Source organism: Neophocaena asiaeorientalis, unplaced genomic scaffold (assembly GCF_003031525.2).
Source record: "Neophocaena asiaeorientalis asiaeorientalis breed wild unplaced genomic scaffold, Neophocaena_asiaeorientalis_V1.1 scaffold238, whole genome shotgun sequence".
Classification (NCBI taxonomy): Eukaryota; Metazoa; Chordata; class Mammalia; order Artiodactyla; family Phocoenidae; genus Neophocaena; species Neophocaena asiaeorientalis.
The window spans coordinates 570,130-582,493 of record NW_020174555.1 but is presented as its reverse complement, the minus strand read 5'-3'; the positions used below and the strand labels follow the sequence as shown (position 1 = coordinate 582,493).

Sequence of the window (12,364 nt, the reverse complement as noted above, 5' to 3'; positions counted from 1 at the left end):
ATTTGGCAAAGGTCTTGGTGCTAATAACCAGGCTCCCAACTCAGGGTATCTGGAGAGCTGTCATTGCATCCACACAGATAGTCACCACCCTGCTTCTCCTGTCTTCATTAGCTTTTTCTCCTCTTGCTTTTCATTGTGGAGTATGTATAATTTGGGTGTTAATAGCAAATAGTGATCATCTTATATTGCAGTTAATTTTCAGTCTCTCCTACGCTATGCTAATGTGGTATACACTAATCATATGTAACAATTTACATTTGAATTAAAATTAAATACGATTAAATTCAGTTTCTCAGTAACAGTCACATTTCACGTACTCAGTATCCCTATGTAGTATCCCTGTGTAGTTTCCTGCATTGGAGAAGACTAATCTAGAACATTTCTGTCATTGCACAGTTCTGTTGGACTCTGCTACTTCAGAGGTCTGTACATGCATTCTGTTATATAACTGCTAGCAAAAGTAGCTTTCTTTACTTGGAACCGAGAAGAATAGCTTAAGGCAAAAGTAGAAAAATACAAGTACAAAAATACAAGCTAGCAAGGAACCTTAAACAAGTCCCATCAGGCAGTTTGAACTCTTATTTGGTTTTGCCTCAGACTTTTCCTATAATTCTGTACCATAACCTTTTCCAGTATTTGGTTTTTATTTGGACTTATTTTTCACACATATGAACTGAATACCGATAGCACTATTACTTCTACCTGTTAGTGAAAACTATGGCTAGAAATTTCAAATGGTGTTTATTGGATCATTTTGTGTAAAAGCTTTATTCTGGTTTAACTTTAAAGGAAAGTGATAGGAGGTCACAAGCTACAGTTCTGTTATTTCTGATATTTTTAAAGGTTAATCATCCTTGAAGTCTGGAAAATTATCTAGAACACTTTCAAGGAAAATTTTATAATGATTGATGTTGCCATAAAATATTACTTACATATATATAGATACAATCTTGCGAAACTACCCAAGAAGTGGTATAATTTTTTTCCTAATGTAATGACAGTCCTCTTTTGAGTTCAGACATAGTTGGTAACCTCTAATCTGTTTATGAGCTTCCATTCTACATATTAATTTCCATTCAGTTAACATTTATATAAGATAATTGAGATTGCAGAGAAAAATGAGAATTGAGTTCGTTCTTACACTGTGAATATATATGTATATGTATATATAATATCGTCAAAACCTAACGCGTATCAGTTATGAGAAAATAAAATGTTTATAAAATGTATAAACTTATGGCATATTGTTTGTCTTAATTGTACATAATGTTATTTTGAATACAGGAAGAGCGAACCTTGCTAGCAAAAGAGCTTTCTTCACTTCGAGACCAAAGGGAACAGCTAAAGGCCGAAGTAGAAAAATACAAAGAATGTGACCCGCAAGTTGTGGAAGAAATACGTAAGTTTGTATTACACCTTGAGGGTTTTTAACTTTGCTAACAAAGATACTTTATACTTCTGGTTGCCTGATAACCATTCTCCACGTATATGAGAAAATAAAACCCTTAATAATATTACTATTGCATTAATATTTGCATTAAGGAGCCTTAATGTTAAAGCACTGAACAGTGACAACTTTGAAATTATGAGCATCTCAAGAATAAGGACGGTTGGTGGGGTAGAAGGGTAAAGACATAAAATATAGGCTTAGGAAACTGAGAAGTCAGAGAAGGAGTTAAGTTGGCCTCAAGTACCTTGACTCCGGAAAGAAATCCACCATTATCTTCTAGGAAAAGTAATACCAAAAAATACGAGTTTACAAGCTGCAGAAAAGTAGTCTGTGTGTTGACTTGCCTTTTAAATATTCCAATGATGTTTTTCCTTACTTTTAAAACAGAGTCCCCAAAGCTTCATTTTCAGTATATTTTTTATATTTATGTAAAGATAGAATTTTGAATATTTGAGGAAATGAAAGATACTGCAGTTAATTGCTTAGAAAAGTATGCATCACTTTTCTCATTTTTCTGTTTTAGCCTGTCTTTTCATTTAAGAAACTTTATCAAGTGAAACATCTAGAAAAACTGATATTATAGTATGTGATTGAAGACTTTGAGAGAAATTGAAAATATTTTTAAATTAACCTGAGAATAGTTTGGTTACAATTAAGTTTGATGGTATTCTTTATAATTAAAAAAAATTTTAAGCAGTTCAATTAGTATAATCTAAAGTTAAACTTAATTTTAGAGACAGGTTCTGCTTTGCAAGACTCCAGGAGATGCCATGCAAGTACATGTAGTCCATGCACGGCCTAGACAATATGTAGTAGCCCTGGTTCAGCTGATTACCCAGGGTGATTTTCAAAGCAAAGTGGAGGCAGAAGAACCCTCTGAGCCAGTCATTTTCTGTGAATTAAGTACTTGGGGAGCTCTTTCGTGCTGCCCATGGATTCATTTCATTTATCATCTTCCCTCAGAAGAAAGTACTAACCGAATGTGCTACAAAATTAAGCACTTTAATCTGTTTTAAAGTTTTAACTAATATCAAGTGACCCTCAGTGAACACAAGCACATCAAAGCAGCAGGAGACAAGTTAGGAGTTCACTACTAGGAAGTGAGGGCTGCTCATGATTCACCTTTAAAAGAAGACACAGACTGCTTGTTAAAGAGGACATCAAATGGTGTGTATCCTATCTAGAGCATTTTCTTGTGAAAGAGCATTTTAAGAACAGTTTTCTTACCAGATTTTTAATACCTTCAGGTGGTTTATTTTCCGGATCAGCATAGCTATGCTCTCCAGCAGTTGATCATGGAAATTCTGTTTTCACAGTAACCAAATATGATCTTTCATTTATCACTTTTACTTGGTTCTACCTTCCTTCCTGATTTTAGTTTTGTGTAATTCTTGGACTTTTTTCTTGAAGTACCAACTCTTTGCTTACCCACCTCATTCCCTTTTCTGTCTAGGGACCCATAGCTCTTAGCCATACCCAGTGAAGGCTTCTGCTTTTTCACTTTGTGGTCCCCATTGTATTGCCACAGCTCTTTCCCTGGGCAGATGACCCTGACTGATACCACCTCCACTTGTGACCTCTCATTTTTTAGTCCTTTTCACAATTTGATGATATCTGTCCACACAGAAATGACTAAAAACTCTTCTTTAGACTTAAAAACTATTCTGAAATATACTGATTGTGATCCTAAGCCAGTGGATCATCTTGAGGTACAGAAAATCACTAGGGGTAAAGAATTATGCCAGACTAATTCACGAAGTGGGAAAACTCATTTCAAGCATGTAACTTGAGATGTTGATATTCCTTGTACCTCTGAATCATGCAGCAATTTTGGCAAGTGCATCACCTCTTAGAAAGGTAATAAAACTTGAAGGAAGGCGTTTCAAGTATGTTAAGGATGGTGTGTTTTCTGGAGAGTAGAATAGCATAGTTGAGATAGAAGTTGCAACTATAATTTTACACTGGTTGCCTGAATTCTGCTCTCCATCTTTACCCTTAAATTTAACAGTTTGGTAATTTATTTCTCAACCAAAGGAAAACACACCAATGTGAATGAGTAATAATCAGGGTATGAGGTCTAAGTGAATGAGCAGAAAGTTTTCTGGTTTACAGTGAATTAAGAGACTTTATGTTTCTTCATCAACATCACATTTAGATTATCTTTTAATATTTATGCATCCACATAAGATGGATCTGTATTTGGGCCTTATAGAATTTATAATCATGAATCTATTACACATATGTGAATTTTTGAAATTTTCACATTGTACATTTTTTATCTTAATAGGGGAATGAGAGGATAAGAGTCCTTCCTTCCTTCCTGGCTTTGTGCTATTACTTTTTAATTCCATTAAAAAATCATCTATTTTTATAGAATACATAATTATAGAAAATTACAGCATATTTAATAGACAGTAGATATGTAGAATAATTACATTATTTCATAAGTATATTTTAGATGTGACGGTAGGATTTCTTTTTCTATGGAAAGCTATGGAACTACAATCAGAAGAAAAAACAACTGTCAGAGCCTGTATACCTATAGAAAGGATTTTTAGACTAACTTTAATTCATACTTTTATACAGTGATGTCCTGTCCTCTGCTTTTAAAATTCAGAACAGCTAACAGAAGTTTATTCAAATGTGGCACTTTGACTTTCAGCCAAGATACAGTAGTAATGTACTGAATTTATCCTCCCACATAAGAACAAAAACAAACATAATATATGGAATAATGATTTTCAAGATACTTGACATCAGACAGCAAAGGGAAGCAATTCCTAGAAAAAGGAAACAAAGTAAGCCTTACAATTGTCCCAGCTTATTTTGTTGAGAGAGTTTCCTGGCTGCAACACAAGGAAGAACAACCTAGGCAGAGACCTACAGACTCCCTGAGTCAAGGAGGTGGAACTGAGAATCAGGGAGACCAACGTGGATAGAGTTCACAGGATACCATACTAGAGAGGAGGGGGTAACACAGAAAGAGAACCTTGGGTATCTAGAGAGGGTTCCTTTCAAGTATTCTGTGCACACATATGAGGAAACTAACCAAAACTAGGGAAAGAACCATCTCAAAGGACTAGAAGAAACAGTGCCAGGCACTCACACAGGACCAGGAATGTGTCTATTCTCACCAGCCAGATTAGAAAAATTTATAATTCACAAGGCATTGAGTAGAGTACTCAAGAAGGTCTTGCTTCAATAGAAGGTAGTAGCCCTAGACTGAGCTCTGCTGTCAACCCCCCTAACAAACCATAAGAGCAAGTCTTGAAGGCAACAAACTACTGTAAAATAACTTAAATGCATTCCAGAACAAAGCTCAATAATATTTATAGGAGTACAAAAATATCTAGCACCCAGGAGGTAAACTTCATAATCTCTGGCATACAATGAAAGATTACCAGGCATGCATAGAAGTAGGAAAAACATAATTGTTAGTGAGAAGAATAATCCTCCAATCAAACTAACCCAGAATTGACACAGATAGTAGAATTAGAAGACCATAACATTAATAATTATTATAAATGTATGCTATATGTTCAAAAAGTAAAGTAGAGAAAAAAAAAAGTTAAGTAGAAACATTGAAGATATAAAAAAGACCCAAGTCAAACTTTTGGAGATGAACAATACAGTGTCTGAAAAGAAAAATACACTGAATTGGATTAACAACAGATTAAACTTCCACAGAAGAAAAGATTAGTATATTTAAAGACATGGCAACAGAAACTATCCAAAATGAAACTCAGGGAAAAAAAAATTTTCTTAATGAAAAATAGCATCCATGAGATATAAGACAACTTCAGTGACCCCAATATATGTGTAATTAGAGTCCCAAAAGGAGTGTATGTTGGGGATGGGGGCAGAGCAGGGGTGTTTCAGGCCAGAAAAATATCTGAAGAAATACATATCAAAAGAAATAAGGCTAAATTTTTTCCAAATTTGATAAAAACTATAAACCCACAGATTCAAGAAATTTAGATATGTAAGTAGTAAATGGCAGTAATCTCCTTATCGCTAAATCTAGAGAACGTTTTAGGTTTTAACTTGACTCATCCCAAATCCCCTTTCCCCAATGAGATTATTGTTTTTCTTTCTTTATTTATTTTAATTTTTAAAATTGGGGTATAGTTGTTTTACAGTGTTGTTAGGTTCTACTGTATAGCGAAGTGGAGTTCCCTGTGCTATACAGCAGGTTCTCATTAGTTATCTATTTTATACATATTAGTGTATATATGTCAATCCCAATCTCCAAATTCATCCCGCCCACCCTTTCCCCACTTGCTGTCCATATGTTTCTTCTCTATGTCTGTATCTCTGTTTCTGTCTTGCAAACCAGTTCATTTTTCTAAATTCCACATGTATGCATTAATATGCTGTATTTGTTTTTCTCTTTCTGACTTACTTCACTCTGTATGACAGTCTCTAGGTCTATCCACATTTCTACAAATCACCCAATTTCATTCCCTTTTATGGCTGAGTAATATTCCATTGTATATACGTACCATATCTTCTTTATCCACTCTTCTGTCGATGGGCATTTAGGTTGCTTCCGTGACCTGGCTATTGTAAACAGTGCTGCAGTGAACATTGGGGTGCGTGTGTCTTTTTGAATTATGGTTTTCTTTGGGTATATGCCCAGTAGTGGGATTGCAGGGTCATATGGTAATTCTATTTTTAGTTTTTTAAGGAACCTCCAAACTGTTCTCCATAGTGGCTGTATCAATTTACATTCCCACCAACAGTGCAAGAGGGTTCCCTTTTCTCCACACCCTCTCCAGCGTTTATTGTTTGTAGATTTTTTGATGATGGCCATTCTGACCATTCACCTCATTCTGAGGTGATACCTCATTGTAGTTTTGATTTGCATTTCTCTGATAATTAGTGATGTTGAGCATCTTTTCACGTGCCTCTTGGCCATCTGTATGTCTTCTTTGGAGAAATGTCTACTTAGCTCTTCCACCCATTTTTTATTGGGTTGTTTCTTTTTTTTTTGATATTGAGCTGCATGAGCTATTTGTATATTTTGGAGATTAATCCTTTGTTGATTCGTTTGCAAATATTTTCTCCCATTCTGAGGGTTGTCTTCTCATCTTGTTTATGGTTTTCTTTGCTGTGCAAAAGCTTTTAAGTTTCATTAGGTCCCATTTGTTTATTTTTGTTCTTATTTCCATTACTCTAGGAGATGGGTCAAAAAAGATCTTGCTATGATTTATGTCAAAGAGTGTTCTTCCTATGTTTTCCTATGAGAGTTTTATAGTGTCTGGTCTTACATTTAGCTCTTTCATCCATTTTGAGTTTATTTTTGTGTATTATGTTAAGGAGTGTTCTAATTTCATTATTTTACATGTAGCTGTCCAGTTTTCCCAGCACCACTTATTGAAGAGACTGTCTTTTCTCCATTGTATATCCTTGCCTCTTTTGTCATAGATTAGTTGACCATAGGTGAGTGGGTTTATTTCTGGGCTTTCTATCCTGTTCCATTGATCTATATTTCTGTTTTTGTGCCAGTACCATACTGTCTTGATTACTGTAGCTTTGTAGTATAGTCTGAAGTCAGGGTGTCTGATTCCTCCAGCTCCATTATTTTTTTTTTTTCCTCAAGGTTGCTTTGGCTATTCGGGGTCTTTTGTGTCTCCATACAAATTTTATGATTTTTTTGTTCTAGTTCTGTGAAAAATGCCATTGGTAATTTGATAGGGATTGCACTGAATCTGTAGATTGCTTTGGGTAGTATAGTCATTTTCGCAATATTGATTCTTCCAATCCAAGAACATGGTATATCTCTCCATCTGTTTGTGTCATCTTTGATTTCTTTCATCAGTGTCTTATAGTTTTCTTATACAGGTCTTTTATACCTCTGTAGGTAGGTTTATTCCTAGGTATTTTATTCTTTTTGTTACAATGGTGAATGGGATTGTTTCCTTAATTTCTCTTTCTGATCTTCTGTTGTTAGAGTATAAGAATGCAAGAGATTTCCGTGCATTAATTTTGTATCCTGCAACTTTACTAAATTCATTGATTACCCCTACTAATTTTCTGGTGGCATCTTTAGGATTTTCAATGTATAGTATCATGTCATCTGCAAACAGTGACCATTTTACTTCTTTTCCAATTTGTATTCCTTTTATTTCTTTTTCTTCTCTGATTGCCGTGGCTAAGACTTTCAAAACTATGTTGAATAATAGTGGTGAGAGTGGATATCCTTGTCTTGTTCCTGATCTTAGAGGAAATGCTTTCAGTTTTTCATCATTGTGAATGATGTTTGCTGTGTGTTTGTTGTATATGGCCTTTTTTATGTTGAGGTAGGTTCCCCCTATGCCCACTTTCTGGAGAGTTTTTATCATAAATCGGTTTTGAATTTTGTCATAAGCTTTTTCTGCATCTATTGAGATGATCATATGGTTTTTATTCTTCAGTTTGTTAATATGTTGTATCCCATTGATTATTTGCATATATCAAAGAATCCTTGCATCCCTGGGATAAATCCCACTTGATCATGGTGTATGATCCTTTTAATGTGTTGTTAGATTGTGTTTGCTAGTATTTTGATGACGATTTTTTCATCTATATTCATCAGTAATATTGGTCTGTAATTTTCTTTTTTGTAGTAGCTTTGTCTGGTTTCGGTATCAGGGTGATGGTGGCCTCGTAGAATGAGTTTGGGAGTGTTCCTTCCTCTGCAATGTTTTTGGAAGCGTTTGAGAAGGATGGGTGTTAGCTCTTCTCTAAATGTCTGATAGAATTCACCTGTGAAGCCATCTGGTCCTTGACTTGTTGGAAGATTTTTAATCACAATTTCAATTTCATTACTTGTGATTGGTCTGTTCGTATTTTCTCTTTCATCCTGGTTCAGTCTTGGAAGGTTATACCTTTCTAAGAATTTGTCCATTTCTTCCAGGTTGTCCATTTTGTTGGCATATAGTTGCTTGTAGTAATCTCTTATGATCCTTTGTATTTCTGCAGTGTCTGTTGTAACATCTCCTTTCTCATTTCTAATTTTATTGATTTGAGTCTTCTCCCTTTTTTTCTTGATGAGTCTGGCTAAACGTTTATCATTTATCTACTCAGAGAATCTGCTTTTAGTTTTATTGATCTTTACTGTTGTTTTCTTTTCTTCTATTTCATTTATTTGAGATTTTTCTTGCTTTTTGAGGTAGGTTTGTATTGCTATAAACTTCCCTCTTAGAACTGCTTTTGCTGCATCCCATAGGTCTGAGGTCGTTGTGTTTCATTGTCATTTGCTTCTAGGTATTTTTTGACTTCCTGTTTGATTTCTTCAGTGATTATTTAGTATTGGTTATTTAGTAGCATGTTGTGTTGCTCCCATGTGTTTGTGTTTTTTACAGTTTTCTGTTCTGTAATTGATTTTTTTTTTTTTGGCTGCATTGGGTCTTTGTTGCTGCACATGGCCTTTCTCTAGCTGCAGCAAGCAGAGGCTACTCTTCATTGCAGCGCGCGGGCTTCTCATTGTGGTGGCTTCTCTTGTGGCAGAGCACAGGCTCTAGGCATGGGAACTTCAGTAGTTCTTGCACACGGTTCAGTAGTTGTGGCGCACGAGCTCTAGAGCACAGACTCAGTAGTTGTGGTGCACAGGCTTAGTTGCTCCGCAGCATGTGAGATCTTCCCAAATCTGTGTCCCCTGCCCTGGCAGGCGGATTCCTAACCACTGCACTACCAGGGAAGTCCCTGTAATTGATTTCTAATCTCATAACGCTGTGGTCGGAAAAGATGCTTCATACGATTTCAGTTTTCTTAAATTTACTGAGGCTTGATTTGTGACCCGAGATATGCTCTATCCTGGAGAGTGTTCCATGAGCACTTGAGAAGAAAGTGTATTCTGTTGTTTTTGGATGGAATGTCCTATAAATATCAAGTAAGTCCATCTTGTTTCATGTATCATTTAAAGCTGTGTTTCCTTATTTATTTTCATTTTGGATGAGCTGTCCGTTGGTGAAAGTGGGGTGTTCAAGTCCCCTACTATGATTGTGTTATTGTCAATTTCCTCTTTTATGGCTGTTAGTATTTGCCTTATGTATTGAGGTGCTCCTATGTTGGGTGCATAAATATTTACAATTGTTATATCTTCTTCTTGGATTGATCCCCTGATCATTATGTAGTGTCCTTTGTCTCTTGTAATAGTCTTTGTTTTAAAGTCTATTTTATCTGATATGAGTATTGCTACTCCAGCTTTCTTTTTTTTTTTAAAGATGTTGGGGGTAGGAGTTTATTAATTAATTAATTTATTTTTGCTGTGTTGGGTCTTTGTTTCTGTGCGAGGGCTTTCTCTAGTTGTGGCACGCAGGGGCCACTCTTCATCACAGTGTGCGGGCCTCTCACCATCATGGCCTCTCTTGTTGTGGAGCACAGGCTCCAGACGTGCAGGCTCAGTAGCTGTGGCTCACGGGCCCAGTTGCCCCGCGGCATGTGGGACCCTCCCGGATCTGGGCTCAAACCCGTGTTCCCTGCATTAGCAGGCAGACTCTCAACCACTGCGCCACCAGGGAAGCCCCCAGCTTTCTTTTGATTTCCATTTGCATAGAATATATTTTTCTATCCCCTCAATTTAAGTCTGTATGTGTCCCTGGGTCTGAAGTGGGTCTCTTATAGACAGCATGTATATGGGTCTTGTTTTGTATCCATTCAGCCAGTCTGTGTCTTTTGGTTGGAGCATTTAATCCATTCACATCTTTACTATCATTACTCTGAATTATTGATATGTATGTTCTTATTACCATTTTCTTAATTGTTTTGGATTTGTTTTTGTAGGTCTTTTTCTTCTCTTGTGTTTCCCGCTTAGAGAAATTCCTTTAACATTTGTTGTACAGCTCGTTTGCTGGTGCTGAATTCTCTTAGCTTTTGCTTGTCTGTAAAGCTTTTGATTTCTCTGTCGAACCTGAATGAGATCCTGGCTAGGTAGAGTAATCTTGGTTGTAGTTTTTTCCCTTTCATCACTTTAAATATATCCTGCAACTCCCTTCTGGCCTGCAGAGTTTCTGCTGAAAAATAGCTCATAACCTTATGGGGATTCCCTTGTATGTTATTTGTGCTTTTCCCTTGCTGCTTTTAATGTTTTCTTCTTTGTATTTAATTTTTCTTTTTTTAAGTTTTTGACTGCTCCTTTCATCACTTTAAATATATCCTGCAACTCCCTTCTGGCCTGCAGAGTTTCTGCTGAAAAATAGCTCATAACCTTATGGGGATTCCCTTGTATGTTATTTGTTGCTTTTCCCTTGCTGCTTTTAATGTTTTTTTCTTTGTATTTAATTTTTCTTTTTTTAAGTTTTTGACTGTGTTGGGTCTTCGTTACTGTGCGCAGGCTTTTCTCTAGTTATGGCGAGCAGGGCCTACTCTTTGTTGCGGTGCGAGGGCTTCTCATTGTGGTGGCTTCTGTTGTTGTGGAGCATGGTCTCTAGGTGCATGGACTTCAGTAGTTGTGGCTTGCAGGCTCTGGAGTGCAGGCTTAGTCGTTGTGGCACATGGGCTTAGCTGCTCCACGCCATGTGGGATCTTCCCCGACCAGGGCTCAATCCCGTGTCCCCTGCATTGGCAGGTGGATTCTTAATCACTGTGCCACCAGGGAAGTCGTGTATTTAATTTTTGATAGTTTGATTAATATGTGTCTCGGCATGTTTCTCCTTGTGTTTATCCTGTGTGGGACGCTCTGCGCTTCCTGGACTTGATTGACTATTTCCTTTCCCATGTTAGGGAAGTGTTCAACTATAATCTCATCAAATATTTTCTCAGATCCTTTCTTTTTCTCTTCTTCATCTGGGACCCCTGTCATTCGAATCTTGGTGCCTTTAATGTTGTCCTAGAAGTCTCTGAGACTGTCCTCAATGCTTTTCATTGTTTTTTCTTTATTCTGCTACATGGCAGTTATTTCCACCATTCTATCTTCCAGCTCACTTATCCATTCTTCTGCCTCAGTTATTCTGCTATTGATTCCTTCTAGAGTATTTTTAATTTTTGTTACTGTGTTGTTCATCACTGTTTTTTTTGCTCTTTAGTTCTTCTAGGTCTTTGTTAAATGTTTCTTGTATTTTCTTCATTTTATTTCTGAGATTTTGGATCATCTTTACTATCATTACTCTGAATTCTTTTTCAGATAGACTGCCTATTTCCTCTTCATTTGTTTGGTCTTTTGGGTTTTTACTTTGCTCCTTCATTTGCAGTATATTTCTCTGTCTTCTCATTTTGTTTAACGTACTGTGTTTGGGTTCTCCTTTCCTCAGTCTGCAGTGTCATAGTTCCTCTTACTTCTAGTGTCTGCCCCCAGTGGGTGAGGTTGGTCCAGTGGCTTGTGTAGGCTTCCTAGTGCTGGAGACTGGTGCCTGCATTCTGATGGGTGGAGCTGGATTTTGTCCCTCTGATGGGCAGTGATGCATCTGGTTGTGTGTTTTGGTGTGTCTGTAAGCTTATTATGATTTTAGGCAGGCTGTCTACTAATTGGTGGGGTTGTGTTCCTGTCTTGCTAGTTTTTTGGCATGAGGCATCCAGCACTGGAGCTTGCTGGCTGTTGGGTGGAGCCAGGTCTTAGTGTTGAGATGGAGACCACTGGGAGAACTCTCACCGATTAATATTCCGAGGTGCCGGGAGTTCTCTGGTGGTCCAACATCCTAGACTCAGCTCTCCAACCTCTTAGGCTCAGGCCCCCCCCCTGGCTGGAGTAACAAAACTCTGCAAGCCTCAAGGCACAGAGGAAAAGGGAAAAAAAGAAAGAAAAGAAAATGAACAGAGAAATAAAACCCCAATGCAAATGGTAAAAGAAAAACCAAACAGATGAAAACACACAAATAAACACACACACACACACACACACAAGAAAGAAAAAGAGAGAAAAAGAAGAGAGGGCTTCCCTGGTGGCGCAGTGGTTGAGAGTCCGCCTGCCGATGCAGAGGACGCGGGTTCGTGCCC

General features: G+C 37.1%; 1 protein-coding gene across 1 annotated transcript in view; it reads left to right on the top strand.

Moving 5' to 3' along the window:
- The window catches only part of MND1 (meiotic nuclear divisions 1), an 82,293-nt gene that overhangs the window by 48,557 nt on the left and 21,372 nt on the right, over positions 1-12,364 (top strand). The window contains exon 6 of the mRNA XM_024757483.1: positions 1,285-1,399. Within this exon, the coding sequence (XP_024613251.1) occupies positions 1,285-1,399 (115 nt within the window). The remainder of the gene's footprint in view (positions 1-1,284; positions 1,400-12,364) is intronic.